The 22,856-nt window shown below is 46.6% G+C and overlaps 1 protein-coding gene across 1 annotated transcript in view; it reads right to left on the bottom strand.

Moving 5' to 3' along the window:
- LOC112237193 (voltage-dependent L-type calcium channel subunit alpha-1F-like) overlaps positions 1-22,856 on the bottom strand; it is a 73,317-nt gene that overhangs the window by 23,183 nt on the left and 27,278 nt on the right. The window contains exons 7-12 of the mRNA XM_042299817.1: positions 12,165-12,230; positions 11,499-11,556; positions 11,430-11,466; positions 9,967-10,016; positions 9,765-9,874; positions 4,112-4,239 (exon numbers count right to left, since the gene is read on the bottom strand). Of these exons, the coding sequence (XP_042155751.1) occupies positions 4,112-4,239; positions 9,765-9,874; positions 9,967-10,016; positions 11,430-11,466; positions 11,499-11,556; positions 12,165-12,230 (449 nt within the window). The remainder of the gene's footprint in view (positions 1-4,111; positions 4,240-9,764; positions 9,875-9,966; positions 10,017-11,429; positions 11,467-11,498; positions 11,557-12,164; positions 12,231-22,856) is intronic.

The raw sequence follows: 22,856 nt of genomic DNA, 5'->3' as shown, positions 1-22,856 counted from the left end.
TAGACTGATGTTTCTACATCTTTATAGACTGATGTTTCTACATCTTTATAGACTGATGTTTCTCCATCTTTATAGACTGACGTTTATACATCTTTACAGACTGATATTTCTCCATCTTTATAGACTGACGTTTATACATCTTTACAGACTGACATTTCTCCATCTTTATAGACTGACGTTTATACATCTTTACAGACTGACGTTTCTCCATCTTTATATAGACTGTGACGTTTCTCCATCTTTATAGACTGACGTTTCTCCATCTTTATAGACTGACGTTTCTCCATCTTTATAGACTGACGTTTCTACATCTTTATAGACTCTGACGTTTCTACATCTTTATAGACTGACGTTTCTACATCTTTATAGACTGACGTTTCTACATCTTTACAGACTGACGTTTCTACATCTTTATAGACTGACGTTTCTACATCTTTATAGACTGTGACGTTTCTACATCTTTATAGACTCTGACGTTTCTACATCTTTACAGACTGACGTTTCTACATCACATCACATAAGGAGTTGAACTGCTAGGCTACCTGCCGCCCACACCCTGTATTCATGGACAGCGGCTACCGTTCTCATTTTAGATGACATTGAATAAAACAAATATTGAAGGTCCCCTATTGAGGGGATCCTACTAAAATGTTAATACCAGCCCTGAGGAACAACAGTGGATTATTAAAGTCATCTGTACATATGACTTCAAATAATGTGACAAAGAGAGTGAGAGTGAGAGAGAGAGAGAGAGACAGAGAGTGTGAGAGAGAGAGAGAAAGATGCCAGAACCGGACAAGAACCTGACACCCTCAGCACACAGGGGGACAAACACCTGCCTGGAGGTGACAGCATTCCCTCCCACATATGCCCCCCTAGGCACAACTATGACAACATAACCAACAAAAACGGGTCACAACTCCTGCAGCTCTGTCGCACGCTGGGTATGTACATAGTCAATGGTAGGCTTCGAGGGGACTCCTATGGTAGGTACACCTATAGCTCATCTCTTGGCAGTAGTACTGTAGACTACTTTATCACTGACCTCAACCCAGAGTCTCTCAGAGCGTTCACAGTCAGCCCACTGACACCCCTATCAGACCACAGCAAAATCACAGTCTACTTAAACAGAGCAATACTCAATCATGAGGCATCAAAGCCAAAGGAACTGAGTAACATTAAGAAATGCTATAGATGGAAGGAATGCAGTTTGGAAACCTACCAAAAAACAATTAGGCAACAACAAATTCAATCCCTTTTAGACAATTTCCTGGGTAAAACTTTCCACTGTAATAGTGAAGGTGTAAACTTGGCAGTAGAAAATCTTAACAGTATATTTGACCTCTCAGCTTCCCTATCAAATCTAAAAATCTCAAATAGAAAACCGAAGAAAATTAACAATAATTACAAATGGTTTGATGAAGAATGCAAAAATCTAAGAAAGAAATTGAGAAACCTGTCTAACCAAAAACATAGAGACCCGGAAAACCTGAGTCTACGCCTTCACTAAGGTGAATCACGAAAACAATACAGAAATACACTACGGAAAAAGAAGGAACAGCATGTCAGAAATCAGCTCAATGTAATTGAAGAATCCATAGACTCTAACCACTTCTGGGAAAATTGGAAAACACTAAACAAACAACAACACGAAGAATTATCTATCCAAAATGGAGATGTATGGGTAAACCACTTCTCCAATCTTTTTGGCTCTATAACAAAGAATAAAGAGCAAAAACATATACATGATCAAATACAGATCTTAGAATCAACTATTAAAGACTACCAGAACCCACTGGATTCTCCAATTACATTGAATGAGTTACAGGACAAAATAAAAACCCTCCAACCCAAAAAGGCCTGTGGTGTTGATGGTATCCTCAATGAAATGATCAAATATACAGACAACAAATTCCAATTGGCTATACTAAAACTCTTTAACATCATACTTAGCTCTGGCATCTTCCCCAATATTTGGAACCAAGGACTGATCACCCCAATCCACAAAAGTGGAGACAAATTTGACCCCAATAACTACCGTGGAATATGTGTCAACAGTAACCTTGGGAAAATCCTCTGCATTATTATTAACAGCAGACTCGTACATTTCCTCAATGAAAACAATGTACTGAGCAAATGTCAAATTGGCTTTTTACGAAATTCCCGTACAACAGACCATGTATTCACCCTGCACACCCTAATTGTCAACCAAACAAACCAAAACAAAGGCAAAGTCTTCTCATGCTTTGTTGATTTCAAAAAAGCCTTCGACTCAATCTGGCATGAGGGTCTGCTATACAAACTGATGGAAAGTGGTGTTGGGGGTAAAACATACGACATTATAAAATCCATGTACACAAACAACAAGTGTGCGGTTAAAATTGGCAAAAAACACACACATTTCTTCACACAGGGTCGTGGGGTTAGACAGGGATACAGCTTAAGCCCCACCCTCTTCAACTTATATATCAACGAATTGGCGCGGGCACTAGAAAAGTCTGCAGCACCCGGCCTCACCCTACTAGAATCCGAAGTCAAATGTCTGCTGTTTGCTGATGATCTGGTGCTTCTGTCACCAACCAAGGAGGGCCTACAGCAGCACCTAGATCTTATGCACAGATTCTGTCAGACCTGGGCCCTGACAGTAAACCTCAGTAAGACCAAAATAATGGTGTTCCAAAAAAGGTCCAGTCACCAGGACCACAAATACAAATTCCATCTAGACACTGTTGCCCTAGAGCACACAAAAAACTATACATACCTTGGCCTAAACATCAGCGCCACAGGTAACTTCCACAAAGCTGTGAACGATCTGAGAGACAAGGCAAGAAGGGCATTCTATGCCATCAAAAGAAACATAAATTTCAACATACCAATTAGGATTTGGCTAAAAATACTTGAATCAGTCATAGAGCCCATTGCCCTTTATGGTTGTGAGGTCTGGGGTCCGCTCACCAACCAAGAATTCACAAAATGGGACAAACACCAAATTGAGACTCTGCACGCAGAATTCTGCAAAAATATCCTCTGTGTACAACGTAGAACACCAAATAATGCATGCAGAGCAGAATTAGGCCGATACCCACTAATTATCAAAATCCAGAAAAGAGCCGTTAAATTCTACAACCACCTAAAAGGAAGCGATTCACAAACCATCCATAACAAAGCCATCACCTACAGAGAGATGAACCTGGAGAAGAGTCCCCTAAGCAAGCTGGTCCTGGGGGTCTGTTCACAAACACACCCTACAGAGCCCCAGGACAGCAGCACAATTAGACCCAACCAAATCATGAGAAAACAAAAAGATAATTACTTGACACATCGGAAAGAATTAACAAAAAAACAGAGCAAACTAGAATGCTATTTGGCCCTACACAGAGAGTACACAGCGGCAGAATACCTGACCACTGTGACTGACCCAAAATTAAGGAAAGTTTTGACTATGTACAGACTCAGTGAGCATAGCCTTGCTATTGAGAAAGGCCGCCGTAGGCAGACATGGCTCTCAAGAGAAGACAGGCTATGTGCTCACTGCCCACAAAATGAGGTGGAAACTGAGCTGCACTTCCTAACCTCCTGCCCAATGTATGACCATATTAGAGAGACATATTTCCCTCAGATTACACAGATCCACAAAGAATTCGAAAACAAATCCAATTTTGAAAAACTCCCATATCTATTGGGTGAAATTCCACAGTGTGCCATCACAGCAGCAAGATTTGTGACCTGTTGCCACGAGAAAAGGGCAACCAGTGAAGAACAAACACCATTGTAAAAACAACCCATATTTATGCTTATTTATTTTATCTTGTGTCCTTTAACCATTTGTACATTGCTAAAACACTGTATATATATATAATATGACATTTGTAATGTCTTTATTGTTTTGAAACTTCTGTATGTGTAATGTTTACTGTTAATTTTTGTTGTTTTTCACTTTATATATTCACTTTGTATGTTGTCTACCTCACTTGCTTTGGCAATGTTAACACATGTTTCCCATGCCAATAAAGCCCTTGAATTGAATTGAATTGAATTGAAAGAGAGTGTGAGTGAGAGAGAGACAGAGTGTGAGAGAGAGAGAGAGAGATAAAGATGAAAGTAGCCTCACTTGGCCTCAGGGTCGTACTCCGACCAGATCCTCTTGAACTCATCCAGGTGATGAGGCCCCAGAATGGACCAATCACGGGTTAGATAGTCAAAGTTGTCCATGATGACAGCAACAAACAGGTTGATAATCTAATACAGAAAGAAAGAGAGAGAGATTTCCTCTTACAATGTGACAAATAAGCAGAAATACAAGCAAAGTGGGGCGGCAGGGTAGCCTAGTGGTTAGAGTGTAGAGGAGGCAGGTAGCCTAGTGGTTAGAGTGTAGAGGAGGCAGGTAGCCTAGTGGTTAGAGTGTAGAGGAGGCAGGTAGCCTAGTGGTTAGAGTGTAGAGGAGGCAGGTAGCCTAGTGGTTAGAGTGTAGAGGAGGCAGGTAGCCTAGTGGTTAGAGTGTAGAGGAGGCAGGTAGCCTAGTGGTTAGAGTGTAGAGGAGGCAGGTAGCCTAGTGGTTAGAGTGTAGAGGTGGCAGGTAGCCTAGTGGTTAGAGTGTAGAGGAGGCAGGTAGCCTAGTGGTTAGAGTGTAGAGGAGGCAGGCTAACCTAGTGGTTAGAGTGTAGAGGAGGCAGGCTAACCTAGTGGTTAGAGTGTAGAGGAGGCAGGCTAACCTAGTGGTTAGAGTGTAGAGGAGGCAGGCTAACCTAGTGGTTAGAGTGTAGAGGAGGCAGGCTAACCTAGTGGTTAGAGTGTAGAGGCGGCAGGTAGCCTAGTGGTTAGAGTGTAGAGGAGGCAGGCTAACCTAGTGGTTAGAGTGTAGAGGAGGCAGGCTAACCTAGTGGTTAGAGTGTAGAGGAGAAAGGGTAGCCTAGTGGTTAGAGTGTAGAGGAGGCAGGCTAACCTAGTGGTTAGAGTGTAGAGGAGGTAGGCTAACCTAGTGGTTAGAGTGTAGAGGAGGCAGGGTAGACTAGTGGTTAGAGTGTAGAGGAGGCAGGCTAACCTAGTGGTTAGAGTGTAGAGGAGGCAGGTAGCCTAGTGGTTAGAGTGTAGAGGAGGCAGGCTAACCTAGTGGTTAGAGTGTAGGGCGGCAGGTAGCCTAGTGGTTAGAGTGTAGAGGAGGCAGGTAGCCTAGTGGTTAGAGTGTAGGGGAGGCAGGTAGCCTAGTGGTTAGATTGTAGAGGAGGCAGGCTAACCTAGTGGTTAGAGTGTAGGGCGGCAGGTAGCCTAGTGGTTAGAGTGTAGAGGAGGTAGGTAGCCTAGTGGTTAGAGTGTAGGGGTGGTAGGTAGCCTAGTGGTTAGAGTGTAGAGGCGGCAGGTAGCCTAGTGGTTAGAGTGTAGAGGAGGCAGGCTAACCTAGTGGTTAGAGTGTAGAGGAGGCAGGCTAACCTAGTGGTTAGAGTGTAGAGGAGGAAGGGTAGCCTAGTGGTTAGAGTGTAGAGGAGGCAGGCTAACCTAGTGGTTAGAGTGTAGAGGAGGCAGGCTAACCTAGTGGTTAGAGTGTAGAGGCAGCAGGTAGCCTAGTGGTTAGAGTGTAGAGGAGGCAGGTAGCCTAGTGGTTAGAGTGTAGAGGCAGCAGGTAGCCTAGTGGTTAGAGTGTAGGGCAGCAGGTAGCCTAGTGGTTAGAGTGTAGAGGCAGCAGGTAGCCTAGTGGTTAGAGTGTAGAGGCGGCAGGTAGCCTAGTGGTTAGAGTGTAGAGGAGGCAGGTAGCCTAGTGGTTAGAGTGTAGAGGAGGCAGGTAGCCTAGTGGTTAGAGTGTAGAGGAGGCAGGTAGCCTAGTGGTTAGAGTGTAGAGGCAGCAGGTAGCCTAGTGGTTAGAGTGTAGAGGAGGCAGGTAGCCTAGTGGTTAGAGTGTAGAGGCGGCAGGTAGCCTAGTGGTTAGAGTGTAGGGCAGCAGGTAGCCTAGTGGTTAGAGTGTAGAGGCAGCAGGTAGCCTAGTGGTTAGAGTGTAGGGCAGCAGGTAGCCTAGTGGTTAGAGTGTAGAGGAGGCAGGTAGACTAGTGGTTAGAGTGTAGAGGCGGCAGGTAGCCTAGTGGTTAGAGTGTAGAGGAGGCAGGTAGCCTAGTGGTTAGAGTGTAGAGGCAGCAGGTAGCCTAGTGGTTAGAGTGTAGGGCAGCAGGTAGCCTAGTGGTTAGAGTGTAGAGGAGGCAGGTAGCCTAGTGGTTAGAGTGTAGAGGAGGCAGGTAGCCTAGTGGTTAGAGTGTAGAGGCAGCAGGTAGCCTAGTGGTTAGAGTGTAGGGCGGCAGGTAGCCTAGTGGTTAGAGTGTAGAGGCGCCAGGTAGCCTAGTGGTTAGAGTGTAGAGGCAGCAGGTAGCCTAGTGGTTAGAGTGTAGAGGTGGCAGGTAGCCTAGTGGTTAGAGTGTAGAGGCAGCAGGTAGCCTAGTGGTTAGAGTGTAGAGGTGGCAGGTAGCCTAGTGGTTAGAGTGTAGAGGCGGCAGGTAGCCTAGTGGTTAGAGTGTAGAGGCGGCAGGTAGCCTAGTGGTTAGAGTGTAGGGGTGGCAGGGTAGCCTAGTGGTTAGAGTGTAGAGGCGGCAGGGTAGCGTAGTGGTTAGAGTGTAGAGGCGGCAGGTAGCCTAGTGGTTAGAGTGTAGAGGTGGCAGGTAGCCTAGTGGTTAGAGTGTAGGGGCGGCAGGTAACCTAGTGGTTAGAGGCAGGTAGCCTAGTGGTTAGAGGCAGGTAGCCTAGTGGTTAGAGGCAGGTAGCCTAGTGGTTAGAGTGTAGAGGCGGCAGGTAGCCTAGTGGTTAGAGTGTAGGGGCGACAGGTAGCCTAGTGGTTAGAGCGTTGGACTAGTAACCAAAAGGTTGCAAGATCTAATCCCCTGAGCTGACAAGGTAAAAATCTGTCATTCTGCCACTGAACAAGGCAGTTAACCCACTGTTCCTAGACCAGTTAACCCACTGTTCCTAGGCCAGTTAACCCACTGTTCCTAGGCCAGTATAACCCACTGTTCCTAGGCCAGTTAACCCACTGTTCCTAGGCTGTCATTGAAAATAAGAATTGTAAGAAATGTTCTTAACTGACTTGTCTAATAAAATAAAAATGTACTTCCCCAAAATGATACAGAACGTAAAGTCCCTCAGGATTCTCAGCTGGTGGGTTGTGGGAAGTATTGAATTGGTGTCTGAGTATATAATAGTAATAACTATAATATATATTATTAAAAATACTCCAGTCTGGACTTAGACCAGGTAGAAAGTGTATAGAAATTATAATAACTTGAATTTTTAAAAATATAATTTAATCTCTGAAAAGTTTTCTTCAATCACAGTATTTTCCATGTACTGTGTGGTTGATTTAGTGTCTCAAACCAGGTGAGTTCATTAACATTCTAGTAACAGCGCTATGTTGGTTGATTTAGTGTCTCAAACCAGGTGAGTTCATTAACATTCTAGTAGCAGCGCTATGTTGGTTGATTTAGTGTCTCAAACCAGGTGAGTTCATTAACATTCTAGTAGCAGCGCTATGTTGGTTGATTTAGTGTCTCAAACCAGGTGAGTTCATTAACATTCTAGAAGCAGCGCTATGTTGGTTGATTTAGTGTCTCAAACCAGGTGAGTTCATTAACATTCTAGTAGCAGCGCTATGTTGGTTGATTTAGTGTCTCATACCAGGTGAGTTCATTAACATTCTAGAAGCAGCGCTATGTTGGTTGATTTAGTGTCTCAAACCAGGTGAGTTCATTAACATTCTAGTAGCAGCGCTATGTTGGTTGATTTAGTGTCTCAAACCAGGTGAGTTCATTAACATTCTAGAAGCAGCGCTATGTTGGTTGATTTAGTGTCTCAAACCAGGTGAGTTCATTAACATTCTAGTAGCAGCGCTATGTTGGTTGATTTAGTGTCTCAAACCAGGTGAGTTCATTAACATTCTAGTAGCAGCGCTATGTTGGTTGATTTAGTGTCTCAAACCAGGTGAGTTCATTAACATTCTAGTAGCAGCGCTATGTTGGTTGATTTAGTGTCTCAAACCAGGTGAGTTCATTAACATTCTAGTAGCAGCGCTATGTTGGTTGATTTAGTGTCTCAAACCAGGTGAGTTCATTAACATCCTTCATCAAGAATATGGGCAAAATGCTATTACTGACAATGAAATAGGTGGGAATGTTGTTCTCTTGCCATATATTTGACCAGTAACATAGCATTCAAAATAGTTTTCCAGATTGGATTTTGGCGATTATTTTCCGCAATGTGAATACTGAGTCGCGACTTAGGCAACCTGGTTCAATTTGGGTCCCGAGGCAAAACCAGTTGAGAACCACGGTCTTAGGAAGCAGCCTTTAAAGAAAGCGCTATAGAGTGAAGTGTTGGTGGCAGTAGTTCACTACAACGGGTGAAGAATGTACGACTTTGATGTTATATTCCTTATTTTCAGGACTGTTCCTCCCCTTTCACCAGGATAGCACAAAGGCATGAAAAAGCCTCCAATCCTCATTGTCCCTCTCCTCCCACTACTCCCTGCTCCCCCTCCCTCTCCTCCCACCCCCTCTCCTCCCACTACTCCCTGCTCCCCCTCCCTCTCCTCCCACCCCCTACCCTCCCACTACTCCCTGCTCCCCCTCCCTCTCCTCCCACCCCCTCTCCTCCCACTACTCCCTGCTCCGCCCTCCCCTCCCCTCCCACCCCCTCTCCTCCCACTACTCCCTGCTCCCCCTCCCTCTCCTCCCACCCCCTCTCCTCCCACTACTCCCTGCTCCCCCTCCCTCTCCTCCCACCCCCTACCCTCCCACTACTCCCTGCTCCGCCCTCCCCTCCCCTCCCACCCCCTCTCCTCCCACTACTCCCTGCTCCCCCTCCCTCTCCTCCCACCCCCTCTCCTCCCACTAATCTCTGCTCCGCCCTCCCTCCCCTCCCCTCCCAACCCCTCTCCTCCCACTTCTCCCTGCTCCCCCTCACTCTCCTCCCACCCCCTCTCCTCCCACTACTCCCTGCTCCCCCTCCCTCTCCTCCCACCCCCTCTCCTCCCACTACTCCCTGCTCCCCCTCCCTCTCCTCCCACCCCCCCATACCCTCCCACTACTCCCTGCTCCCCCCTCCCTCTCCTCCCACCCCCCTCTCCTCCCACTACTCCCTGCTCCGCCCTCCCTCCCCTCCCACCCCCTCTCCTCCCACCCCCTCTCCTCCCACTAATCTCTGCTCTGCCCTCCCTCCCCTCCCCTCCCACACCCCTCTCCTCCCACTTCTCCCTGCTCCGCCCTCCCTCCCCTCCCCTCCCCTCCCACCCCCTCTCCTCCCACTACTCCCTGCTCCGCCCTCCCCTCCCTCCCCCTCCCACCCCCTCTCCTCCCACTACTCCCTGCTCCGCCCTCCCTCCCCTCCCCTCCCACCCCCTCTCCTCCCACTACTCCCTGCTCCCCCTCCCTCTCCTCCCACCCCCTACCCTCCCACTACTCCCTGCTCCCCCTCCCTCTCCTCCCACCCCCTACCCTCCCACTACTCCCTGCTCCGCCCTCCCCTCCCCTCCCACCCCCTCTCCTCCCACTACTCCCTGCTCCGCCCTCCCTCCCCTCCCCCCACTCCCCTGCCCCCCTACCCTCCCACTACTCCCTGCTCCGCCCTCCCTCCCCTCCCCTCTCCTCCCACCCCCTACCCTCCCACTACTCCCTGCTCCGCCCTCCCCCCCACCCCCTCTCCTCCCCCTACTCCCTGCTCCCCCTCCCTCCCCTCCCCTCTCCTCCCCCTACTCCCTGCTCCCCCTCCCTCCCCTCCCTCCCCCTCCCTCCCCTCACCAGGAAAGCACACAGCATGAAGAAGCTGATGAAGTAGACTATAGCGAAGTTGCTTCCACAGGTGAACTCTTCGCCAGGCAGGTAGTCTGACTCTGGGTCACACCGTTTACCTGGTAGACAGAGAAAGAGAGAGAGTCAGGCAGACAGGCAGACAGGCAGACAGACAGACAGACAGACAGACAGACAGACAGACAGTACTTACCTGGCAGACTGGCTAGCATGATCTCCTGCCACGCCTCCCCTGTAGCACACCTGGACAGAGACAGAGAGACAGGGAAACGGAGACAGGGAGACAGAGGGACAGGGAGACAGAGGGACAGGGAGACAGAGAGACAGAGGGACAGGGAGACAGAGAGACAGAGGGACAGGGAGACAGAGAGACAGAGGGACAGGGAGACAGAGAGGGACAGGGAGACAGGGAGACAGAGAGACAGGGAGACAGGGAGACAGAGAAACAGAGAGACAGAGAGACAGATGTTAGCTACAACAGGGCATGACCTAGGCCAGTGGTTTTCAAACCTCTCCTCTGGGACCCACATGACATTTGACAATGTTGTTGTACCTTTAAAGTAGCTCATCTGATTCAAATGGTCAAGGGCTTGATGATTAGTTGACCAGTTGAATCAGATGTGCTAGCTTTGGAAATAGGTCAACAAGACGGAACGACTGGGGGTCCCCGAGGAGAGACTTTAAAACCCCTGACCAATGAAACATTGAACCGGTAAGGAGTATATCAGGGATATTGTCGAGGGCTTCTCTTTGCCTCGGTCTTGACCAGAAGTCATGTTTATACCAGGAACATCATGGAGAATTGAACCTCTGGCCAATCAATCAGTGAGGTGGATCAATCAATGGACTAGCAGAAAAGCAGCAGTCCTGCTGAATAGAGTCAGTTCAGCCCGAGGAAACGGTTCACCTGAATAGAGTCAGTTCAGCCCGAGGAAACGGTTCACCTGAATAGAGTCAGTTCAGCCCGAGGAAACGGTTCACCTGAATAGAGTCAGTTCAGCCCGAGGAAACGGTTCACCTGAATAGAGTCAGTTCAGCCTGAGGAAACGGTTCACCTGAATAGAGTCAGTTCAGCCTGAGGAAACGGTTCACCTGAATAGAGTCAGTTCAGCCCGAGGAAACGGTTCACCTGAATAGAGTCAGTTCAGCCTGAGGAAACGGTTCACCTGAATAGAGTCAGTTCAGCCTGAGGAAACGGTTCACCTGAATAGAGTCAGTTCAGCCTGAGGAAACGGTTCACCTGAATAGAGTCAGTTCAGCCAGAGGAAACGGTTCACCTGAATAGAGTCAGTTCAGCCTGAGGAAACGGTTCACCTGAATAGAGTCAGTTCAGCCTGAGGAAACGGTTCACCTGAATAGAGTCAGTTCAGCCTGAGGAAACGTTCACCTGAATAGAGTCAGTTCAGCCTGAGGAAACGGTTCACCTGAATAGAGCCAGTTCAGCCTGAGGAAACGGTTCACCTGAAAATTGTTGTTCCTGTTCAGCCCGATCTGGTTCAGTCCTGAATGGCTATCTTCCCAAATGTCTGAGAGAAGAGGTTCACCTGAATAGAGTCAGTTCAGCCTGAGGAAGAGGTTCACCTGAATAGAGTCAGTTCAGCCTGAGGAAACGGTTCACCTGAATAGAGACAGTTCAGCCTGAGGAAGACGTCTCACCTGAATAGAGTCAGTTCAGCCTGAGGAAACGTCTCACCTGAGAATAGAGCCAGTACAGCCTGAGGAAACGTCTGAAAATTGTGTTCCTGTTGATCTGAGTGTAGTCCTGATGGATCTTCCCAAATGTCTGGAGAGAGAGAGAGAGAGAGAGATGGAGACAGAGCGAGAGAGAGAGAGAGAGAGAGAGAGAGATGGAGATAGAGAGAGAGAGAGATAGAGAGAGAGAGACAGAGACAGAGACAGTGAGAGAGATAGAGGGAGAGAGAGAGAGAGAGAGACAGAGAGAGAGAGAGAGAGAGAGAGAGAGAGAGAGAGAGAGAGAGAGATGGATGATAGAGAGAGAGAGAGAGAGAGATGGAGAAAGAGATGGATATATATGGAGAGAAGAGATGGAGACAGAGAGGAGAGAGGGAGACAGAGAGACAGAGAGAGAGAGAGAGAGAGAGAGAGAGAGAGGGAGAGAGAGAGAGAGAGAGAGAGAGAGAGAGATGGAGATAGAGAGAGAGAGAGAGAGAGATGGAGACAGAGAGAGATGGATATATATGGAGAGAGAGAGATGGAGACAGAGAGAGAGAGAGGGAGACAGAGAGAGAGAGAGAGAGAGAGAGAGAGAGAGAGAGAGAGAGAGAGAGAGAGAGAGAGAGATATTGAGATATTGAGAGATATCAAGATGGAGATGGACTCTAGCAAGAAGGCACATCCTCAATTGGTAAAAAACAGACACACAACACCCACCTGCATGCCGATGACCGCATAGATGAAGAAGATCATGGCGATGAGAAGGGCTACGTAAGGCAGGGCCTGAGAGACAGAGGACACAGCTATAGTCAGTATATGAAGGGTTATGTAGGACAGGGCCTGAGAGACAGAGGACACAGCTATAGTCAGTATATGAAGGGTTATGTAGGACAGGGCCTGAGAGACAGAGGACACAGCTATTGTCAGTATATGAAGGGTTATGTAGGACAGGGCCTGGGAGACAGAGGACACAGCTATAGTCAGTATATGTATAGTATAGGTAGTGGGAGGTAGTGGAGAGGTAGTGGAGAGGTAGTGGAGTGGTAGTGGAGAGGTAGTGGAGTGGTAGTGGAGAGTTAGTGGAGTGGTAGTGGAGAGGTAGTGGAGTGGTAGTGGAGTGGTAGTGGAGAGGTAGTGGAGTGGTAGTGGAGAGGTAGTGGAGAGGTAGTGGAGTGGTAGTGGAGTGGTAGTGGAGTAGTGGAGAGGTAGAGGAGTGGTAGTGGAGAGGTAGTTGAGAGGTAGTGGAGAGGTAGTGGAATTTTAATGGAGAGGTAGTGACACCAACTCCTTGTACTGACACCAACACCCTGACTTTCACTGACACCAACTCCCTATACTGACACCAACTCCCTGTTCGGACACCAACTCCCTGCACTGACAACAACTTCCTGCACTGAAACCAACTTCCTGCACTGACACCAACTCCTTGCACTGACACCAACTCCTTGCACTGACACCAACACCCTGACTCCCACTGACACCAACTCCCTGATCTGACACCAACTCCCTGCTCTGACACCAACTCCCTGTTCTGACACGAATGTATTTATTTATGGAATTATCCCAGACCAACACTCTGACCTGTATGGAATTATCCCAGACCAACACTCTGACCTTATCCCAGACCAACACTCTGACCTGAATGGAATTATCCCAGACCAACACTCTGACCTGAATGGAATTATCCCAGACCAACACTCTGACCTGTATGGAATTATCCCAGACCAACACTCTGACCTGTATGGAATTATCCCAGACCAACACTCTGACCTGTATGGAATTATCCCAGACCAACACTCTGACCTGTATGGAATTATCCCAGACCAGACCAACACTCTCCCAGACCTCTGATGGAATTATCCCAGACCAACACTCTGACCTGTATGGAATTATCCCAGACCAACACTCTGACCTGTATGGAATTATCCCAGACCAACACTCTGACCTGTATGGAATTATCCCAGACCAACACTCTGACCTGTATGGAATTATCCCAGACCAACACTCTGACCTGTATGGAATTATCCCAGACCAACACTCTGACCTGTATGGAATTATCCCAGACCAACACTCTGACCTGTATGGAATTATCCCAGACCAACACTCTGACCTGTATGGAATTATCCCAGACCAACACTCTGACCTGTATGGAATTATCCCAGACCAACACTCTGACCTGTATGGAATTATCCCAGACCAACACTCTGACCTGTATGGAATTATCCCAGACCAACACTCTGACCTGAATGGAATTATCCCAGACCAACACTCTGACCTGAATGGAATTATCCCAGACCAACACTCTGACCTGAATGGAATTATCCCAGACCAACACTCTGACCTGTATGGAATTATCCCAGACCAACACTCTGACCTGAATGGAATTATCCCAGACCAACACTCTGACCTGTATGGAATTATCCCAGACCAACACTCTGACCTGTATGGAATTATCCCAGACCAACACTCTGACCTGTATGGAATTATCCCAGACCAACACTCTGACCTGTATGGAATTATCCCAGACCAACACTCTGACCTGTATGGAATTATCCCAGACCAACACTCTGACCTGTATGGAATTATCCCAGACCAACACTCTGACCTGTATGGAATTATCCCAGACCAACACTCTGACCTGTATGGAATTATCCCAGACCAACACTCTGACCTGTATGGAATTATCCCAGACCATGGAATTATCCCAGACCAACACTCTGACCTGTATGGAATTATCCCAGACCAACACTCTGACCTGTATGGAATTATCCCAGACCAACACTCTGACCTGTATGGAATTATCCCAGACCAACACTCTGACCTGTATGGAATTATCCCAGACCAACACTCTGACCTGTATGGAATTATCCCAGACCAACACTCTGACCTGTATGGAATTATCCCAGACCAACACTCTGACCTGTATGGAATTATCCCAGACCAACACTCTGACCTGTATGGAATTATCCCAGACCAACACTCTGACCTGTATGGAATTATCCCAGACCAACACTCTGACCTGTGTATGGAATTATCCCAGACCAACACTCTGACCTGTATGGAATTATCCCAGACCAACACTCTGACCTGTATGGAATGGACCAACACTTATCCCAGACCAACACTCTGACCTGTATGGAATTATCCCAGACCAACACTCTGACCTGTATGGAATTATCCCAGACCAACACTCTGACCTGTATGGAATTATCCCAGACCAACACTCTGACCTGTATGGAATTATCCCAGACCAACACTCTGACCTGTATGGAATTATCCCAGACCAACACTCTGACCTGTACCTGTATGGAATATCCCAGACCAACACTCTGACCTGTATGGAATTATCCCAGACCAACACTCTGACCTGTATGGAATTATCCCAGACCAACACTCTGACCTGTATGGAATTATCCCAGACCAACACTCTGACCTGTATGGAATTATCCCAGACCAACACTCTGACCTGTATGGAATTATCCCAGACCAACACTCTGACCTGTATGGAATTATCCCAGACCAACACTCTGACCTGTATGGAATTATCCCAGACCAACACTCTGACCTGTATGGAATTATCCCAGACCAACACTCTGACCTGTATGGAATTATCCCAGACCAACACTCTGACCTGTATGGAATTATCCCAGACCAATCCCAGACCAACACTCTGACCTGTATGGAATTATCCCAGACCAACACTCTGACCTGTATGGAATTATCCCAGACCAACACTCTGACCTGTATGGAATTATCCCAGACCAACACTCTGACCTGTATGGAATTATCCCAGACCAACACTCTGACCTGTATGGAATTATCCCAGACCAACACTCTGACCTGTATGGAATTATCCCAGACCAACACTCTGACCTGTATGGAATTATCCCAGACCAACACTCTGACCTGTATGGAATTATCCCAGACCAACACTCTGACCTGTATGGAATTATCCCAGACCAACACTCTGACCTGTATGGAATTATCCCAGACCAACACTCTGACCTGTATGGAATTATCCCAGACCAACACTCTGACCTGTATGGAATTATCCCAGACCAACACTCTGACCTGTATGGAATTATCCCAGACCAACACTCTGACCTGTATGGAATTATCCCAGACCAACACTCTGACCTGTATGGAATTATCCCAGACCAACACTCTGACCTGTATGGAATTATCCCAGACCAACACTCTGACCTGTATGGAATTATCCCAGACCAACACTCTGACCTGTATGGAATTATCCCAGACCAACACTCTGACCTGTATGGAATTATCCCAGACCAACACTCTGACCTGTATGGAATTATCCCAGACCAACACTCTGACCTGTATGGAATTATCCCAGACCAACACTCTGACCTGTATGGAATTATCCCAGACCAACACTCTGACCTGTATGGAATTATCCCAGACCAACACTCTGACCTGTATGGAATTATCCCAGACCAACACTCTGACCTGTATGGAATTATCCCAGACCAACACTCTGACCTGAATGGAATTATCCCAGACCAACACTCTGACCTGAATGGAATTATCCCAGACCAACACTCTGACCTGAATGGAATTATCCCAAACCAACACTCTGACCTGAATGGAATTATCCCAGACCAACACTCTGACCTGTATGGAATTATCCCAGACCAACACTCTGACCTGAATGGAATTATCCCAGACCAACACTCTGACCTGAATGGAATTATCCCAGACCAACACTCTGACCTGAATGGAATTATCCCAGACCAACACTCTGACCTGAATGGAATTATCCCAGACCAACACTCTGACCTGAATGGAATTATCCCAGACCAACACTCTGACCTGAATGGAATTATCCCAGACCAACACTCTGACCTGAATGGAATTATCCCAGACCAACACTCTGACCTGTATGGAATTATCCCAGACCAACACTCTGACCTGAATGGAATTATCCCAGACCAACACTCTGACCTGAATGGAATTATCCCAGACCAACACTCTGACCTGTATGGAATTATCCAAGACCAACACTCTGACCTGTATGGAATTATCCCAGACCAACACTCTGACCTGAATGGAATTATCCCAGACCAACACTCTGACCTGTATGGAATTATCCCAGTCCAACACTCTGATCTGTATGGAATTATCCCAGACCAACACTCTGATCTGTATGGAATTATCCCAGACCAACACTCTGACCTGTATGGAATTATCCCAGACCAACACTCTGACCTGTATGGAATTATCCCAGACCAACACTCTGATCTGTATGGAATTATCCCAGACCAACACTCTGATCTGTATGGAATTATCCAAGACCAACACTCTGATCTGTATGGAATTATCCAAGACCAACACTCTGATCTGTATGGAATTATCCAAGACCAACACTCTGACCTGTATGGAATTATCCCAGACCAACACCCTGACCTGTATGGAATTATCCCAGACCAACACTCTGACCTGTATGGAATTATCCCAGACCAACACTCTGACCCGTATGGAATGGAATTATCCCAGACCAACACCCTGACCTGAATGGAATGGAATTATCCCAGACCAACACTCTGTTCTGTATGGAATTATCCCAGACCAACACTCTGACCTGTATGGAATTATCCCAGACCAACACTCTGATCTGTATGGAATTATCCCAGACCAACACTCTGACCTGTATGGAATTATCCCAGACCAACACCCTGACCTGTATGGAATTATCCCAGACCAACACTCTGATCTGTATGGAATTATCCCAGACCAACACTCTGATCTGTATGGAATTATCCCAGACCAACACTCTGATCTGTATGGAATTATCCCAGACCAACACCCTGATCTGTATGGAATTATCCCAGACCAACACTCTGATCTGTATGGAATTATCCCAGACCAACACCCTGATCTGTATGGAATTATCCCAGACCAACACTCTGATCTGTATGGAATTATCCCAGACCAACACTCTGATCTGTATGGAATTATCCCAGACCAACACTCTGATCTGTATGGAATTATCCCAGACCAACACTCTGATCTGTATGGAATTATCCCAGACCAACACTCTGATCTGTATGGAATTATCCCAGACCAACACCCTGATCTGTATGGAATTATCCCAGACCAACACTCTGATCTGTATGGAATTATCCCAGACCAACACCTGATCTGTATGGAATTATCCCAGACCAACACTCTGATCTGTATGGAATTATCCCAGACCAACACCCTGATCTGTATGGAATTATCCCAGACCAACACTCTGATCTGTATGGAATTATCCCAGACCAACACTCTGACCTGTATGGAATGGAATTATCCCAGACCAACACTCTGTTCTGTATGGAATGGAATTATCCCAGACCAACACCCTGACCTGTATGGAATGGAATTATCCCAGACCAACACCCTGACCTGTATGGAATGGAATTATCCCAGGCCAACACCCTGACCTGTATGGAATTATCCCAGACCAACACTCTGACCTGTATGGAATTATCCCAGACCAACACCCTGACCTGTATGGAATTATCCCAGACCAACACCCTGACCTGTATGGAATTATCCCAGACCAACACTCTGACCTGAATGGAATTATCCCAGACCAACACTCTGACCTGAATGGAATTATCCCAGACCAACACACTGACCTGTATGGAATTATCCCAGACCAACACTCTGACCTGAATGGAATTATCCCAGACCAACACTCTGACCTGTATGGAATTATCCCAGACCAACACTCTGTTCCGTATGGAATGGAATTATCCCAGACCAACACTCTGTTCTGTATGGAATTATCCCAGACCAACACCCTGACCTGAATGGAATGGAATTATCCCAGACCAACACCCTGACCTGAATGGAATGGAATTATCCCAGACCAACACTCTGTTCTGTATGGAATGGAATTATCCCAGACCAACACTCTGTTCTGTATGGAATGGAATTATCCCAGACCAACACTCTGACCTGTATGGAATTATCCCAGACCAACACTCTGATCTGTATGGAATTATCCCAGACCAACACTCTGACCTGTATGGAATGGAATTATCCCAGACCAACACTCTGTTCTGTATGGAATGGAATTATCCCAGACCAACACCCTGACCTGTATGGAATGGAATTATCCCAGACCAACACCCTGACCTGTATGGAATGGAATTATCCCAGACCAACACTCTGTTCTGTATGGAATGGAATTATCCCAGACCAACACCCTGACCTGAATGGAATTATCCCAGACCAACACTCTGACCTGTATGGAATTATCCCAGTCCAACACTCTGTTCTGTATGGAATGGAATTATCCCAGTCCAACACTCTGTTCTGTATGGAATTATCCCAGTCCAACACTCTGTTCTGTATGGAATTATCCCAGACCAACACTCTGTTCTGTATGGAATGGAATTATCCCAGTCCAACACTCTGTTCTGTATGGAATTATCCCAGTCCAACACTCTGTTCTGTATGGAATTATCCCAGTCCAACACTCTGTTCTGTATGGAATGGAATTATCCCAGTCCAACACTCTGACCTGTATGGAATTATCCCAGTCCAACACTCTGTTCTGTATGGAATTATCCCAGTCCAACACTCTGTTCTGTATGGAATTATCCCAGTCCAACACTCTGTTCTGTATGGAATGGAATTATCCCAGTCCAACACTCTGTTCTGTATGGAATTATCCCAGTCCAACACTCTGTTCTGTATGGAATTATCCCAGACCAACACTCTGTTCTGTATGGAATGGAATTATCCCAGTCCAACACTCTGTTCTGTATGGAATTATCCCAGTCCAACACTCTGTTCTGTATGGAATTATCCCAGTCCAACACTCTGTTCTGTATGGAATGGAATTATCCCAGTCCAACACTCTGACCTGTATGGAATTATCCCAGACCAACACTCTGACCTGTATGGAATTATCCCAGACCAACACTCTGATCTGTATGGAATTATCCCAGACCAACACTCTGATCTGTATGGAATTATCCCAGACCAACACTCTGATCTGTATGGAATGGAATTATCCCAGACCAACACTCTGACCTGTATGGAATTATCCCAGACCAACACTCTGATCTGTATGGAATTATCCCAGACCAACACTCTGACCTCTGTATGGAATTATCCCAGACCAACACTCTGACCTGTATGGAATGGAATTATCCCAGACCAACACTCTGATCTGAATGGAATTATCCCAGACCACCACTCTGACCTGTATGGAATGGAATTATCCCAGACCAACACTCTGACCTGTATGGAATGGAATTATCCCAGACCAACACTCTGACCTGTATGGAATGGAATTATCCCAGACCAACACTCTGACCTGTATGGAATGGAATTATCCCAGACCAACACTCTGACCTGTATGGAATGGAATTATCCCAGACCAACACACTGACCTGTATGGAATGGAATTATCCCAGACCAACACTCTGACCTGTATGGAATGGAATTATCCCAGACCAACACTCTGACCTGTATGGAATGGAATTATCCCAGACCAACACCCTGACCTGTATGGAATGGAATTATCCCAGACCAACACCCTGACCTGTATGGAATGGAATTATCCCAGACCAACACTCTGACCTGTATGGAATGGAATTATCCCAGACCAACACTCTGATCTGAATGGAATTATCCCAGACCACCACTCTGACCTGTATGGAATGGAATTATCCCAGACCAACACTCTGATCTGTATGGAATGGAATTATCCCAGACCAACACTCTGACCTGTATGGAATGGAATTATCCCAGACCAACACCCTGACCTGTATGGAATGGAATTATCCCAGACCAACACTCTGTTCTGTATGGAATGGAATTATCCCAGACCAACACCCTGACCTGTATGGAATGGAATTATCCCAGACCAACACTCTGACCTGTATGGAATGGAATTATCCCAGACCAACACCCTGACCTGTATGGAATGGAATTATCCCAGACCAACACTCTGTTCTGTATGGAATGGAATTATCCCAGACCAACACCCTGACCTGTATGGAATGGAATTATCCCAGACCAACACTCTGTTCTGTATGGAATGGAATTATCCCAGACCAACACTCTGACCTGTATGGAATGGAATTATCCCAGAACACCCTGACCTGTATGGAATGGAATTATCCCAGACCAACACTCTGTTCTGTATGGAATGGAATTATCCCAGACCAACACTCTGTTCTGTATGGAATGGAATTATCCCAGACCAACACCCTGACCTGTATGGAATTATCCCAGTCCAACACCCTGACCTGAATGGAATTATCCCAGACCAACACTCTGACCTGTATGGAATTATCCCAGTCCAACACTCTGACCTGTATGGAATTATCCCAGACCAACACCTGACCTGTATGGAATGGAATTATCCCAGACCAACACTCTGTTCTGTATGGAATGGAATTATCCCAGACCAACACCTGACCTGTATGGAATTATCCCAGACCAACACCCTGACCTGAATGGAATTATCCCAGACCAACACTCTGACCTGTATGGAATTATCCCAGTCCAACACTCTGACCTGTATGGAATTATCCCAGACCAACACTCTGACCTGAATGGAATTATCCCAGACCAACACTCTGACCTGTATGGAATTATCCCAGACCAACACTCTGTTCTGTATGGAATGGAATTCTCCCAGACCAACACTCTGACCTGAATGGAATTATCCCAGACCAACACTCTGATCTGTATGGAATGGAATTCTCCCAGACCAACACTCTGACCTGAATGGAATTATCCCAGACCAACACCCTGACCTGAATGGAATTATCCCAGACCAACACCATGACCTGTATGGAATTATCCCAGTCCAACACTCTGACCTGTATGGAACTATCCCAGACCAACACCCTGACCTGTATGGAATTATCCCAGACCAACACTCTGTTCTGTATGGAATGGAATTATCCCAGACCAACACCCTGACCTGTATGGAATGGAATTATCCCAGACCAACACTCTGACCTGTATGGAATGGAATTATCCCAGACCAACACCCTGACCTGTATGGAATGGAATTATCCCAGACCAACACTCTGTTCTGTATGGAATGGAATTATCCCAGACCAACACCCTGACCTGAATGGAATTATCCCAGACCAACACTCTGACCTGTATGGAATTATCCCAGTCCAACACTCTGACCTGAATGGAATTATCCCAGACCAACACTCTGATCTGTATGGAATTATCCCAGACCAACACTCTGACCTGAATGAAATGGAATTATCCCAGACCAACACTCTGTTCCGTATGGAATGGAATTATCCCAGACCAACACTCTGTTCCGTATGGAATGGAATTATCCCAGACCAACACTCTGTTCTGTATGGAATTATCCCAGACCAACACTCTGTTCTGTATGGAATGGAATTATCCCAGACCAACACTCTGTTCTGTATGGAATGGAATTATCCCAGACCAACACTCTGACCTGTATGGAATTATCCCAGACCAACAATCTGATCTGTATGGAATTATCCCAGACCAACACTCTGACCTGTATGGAATGGAATTATCCCAGACCAATACTCTGACCTGTATGGAATGGAATTATCCCAGACCAACACTCTGACCTGAATGGAATGGAATTATCCCAGACCAACACTCTGTTCTGTATGGAATGGAATTATCCCAGACCAACACTCTGACCTGTATGGAATTATCCCAGACCACCACTCTGACCTGTATGGAATGGAATTATCCCAGACCAACACTCTGATCTGTATGGAATAGAATTATCCCAGTCCAACACTCTGACCTGTATGGAATTATCCCAGACCAACACTCTGACCTGTATGGAATTATCCCAGTCCAACACTCTGATCTGTATGGAATTATCCCAGACCAACACTCTGATCTGTATGGAATTATCCCAGACCAACACTCTGTTCTGTATGGAATGGAATTATCCCAGACCAACACTCTGACCTGAATGGAATTATCCCAGACCAACACTCTGATCTGTATGGAATTATCCCAGACCAACACTCTGACCTGTATGGAATGGAATTATCCCAGACCAACACTCTGATCTGTATGGAATTATCCCAGACCAATACTCTGATCTGTATGGAATTATCCCAGACCAACACTCTGACCTGTATGGAATGGAATTATCCCAGACCAACACTCTGATCTGAATGGAATTATCCCTGACCACCACTCTGACCTGTATGGAATGGAATTATCCCAGACCAACACTCTGACCTGTATGGAATGGAATTATCCCAGACCAACACTCTGATCTGAATGGAATTATCCCAGACCACCACTCTGACCTGTATGGAATGGAATTATCCCAGACCACCACTCTGACCTGTATGGAATGGAATTATCCCAGACCAACACTCTGACCTGTATGGAATAGAATTATCCCAGACC

The sequence above is a fragment of the Oncorhynchus tshawytscha genome, linkage group LG16, assembly GCF_018296145.1.
Source record: "Oncorhynchus tshawytscha isolate Ot180627B linkage group LG16, Otsh_v2.0, whole genome shotgun sequence".
Taxonomy (NCBI): Eukaryota; Metazoa; Chordata; class Actinopteri; order Salmoniformes; family Salmonidae; genus Oncorhynchus; species Oncorhynchus tshawytscha.
The sequence above is the reverse complement of the archived record's forward strand: the minus strand, read 5'-3'. Positions and strand labels throughout refer to the sequence as shown.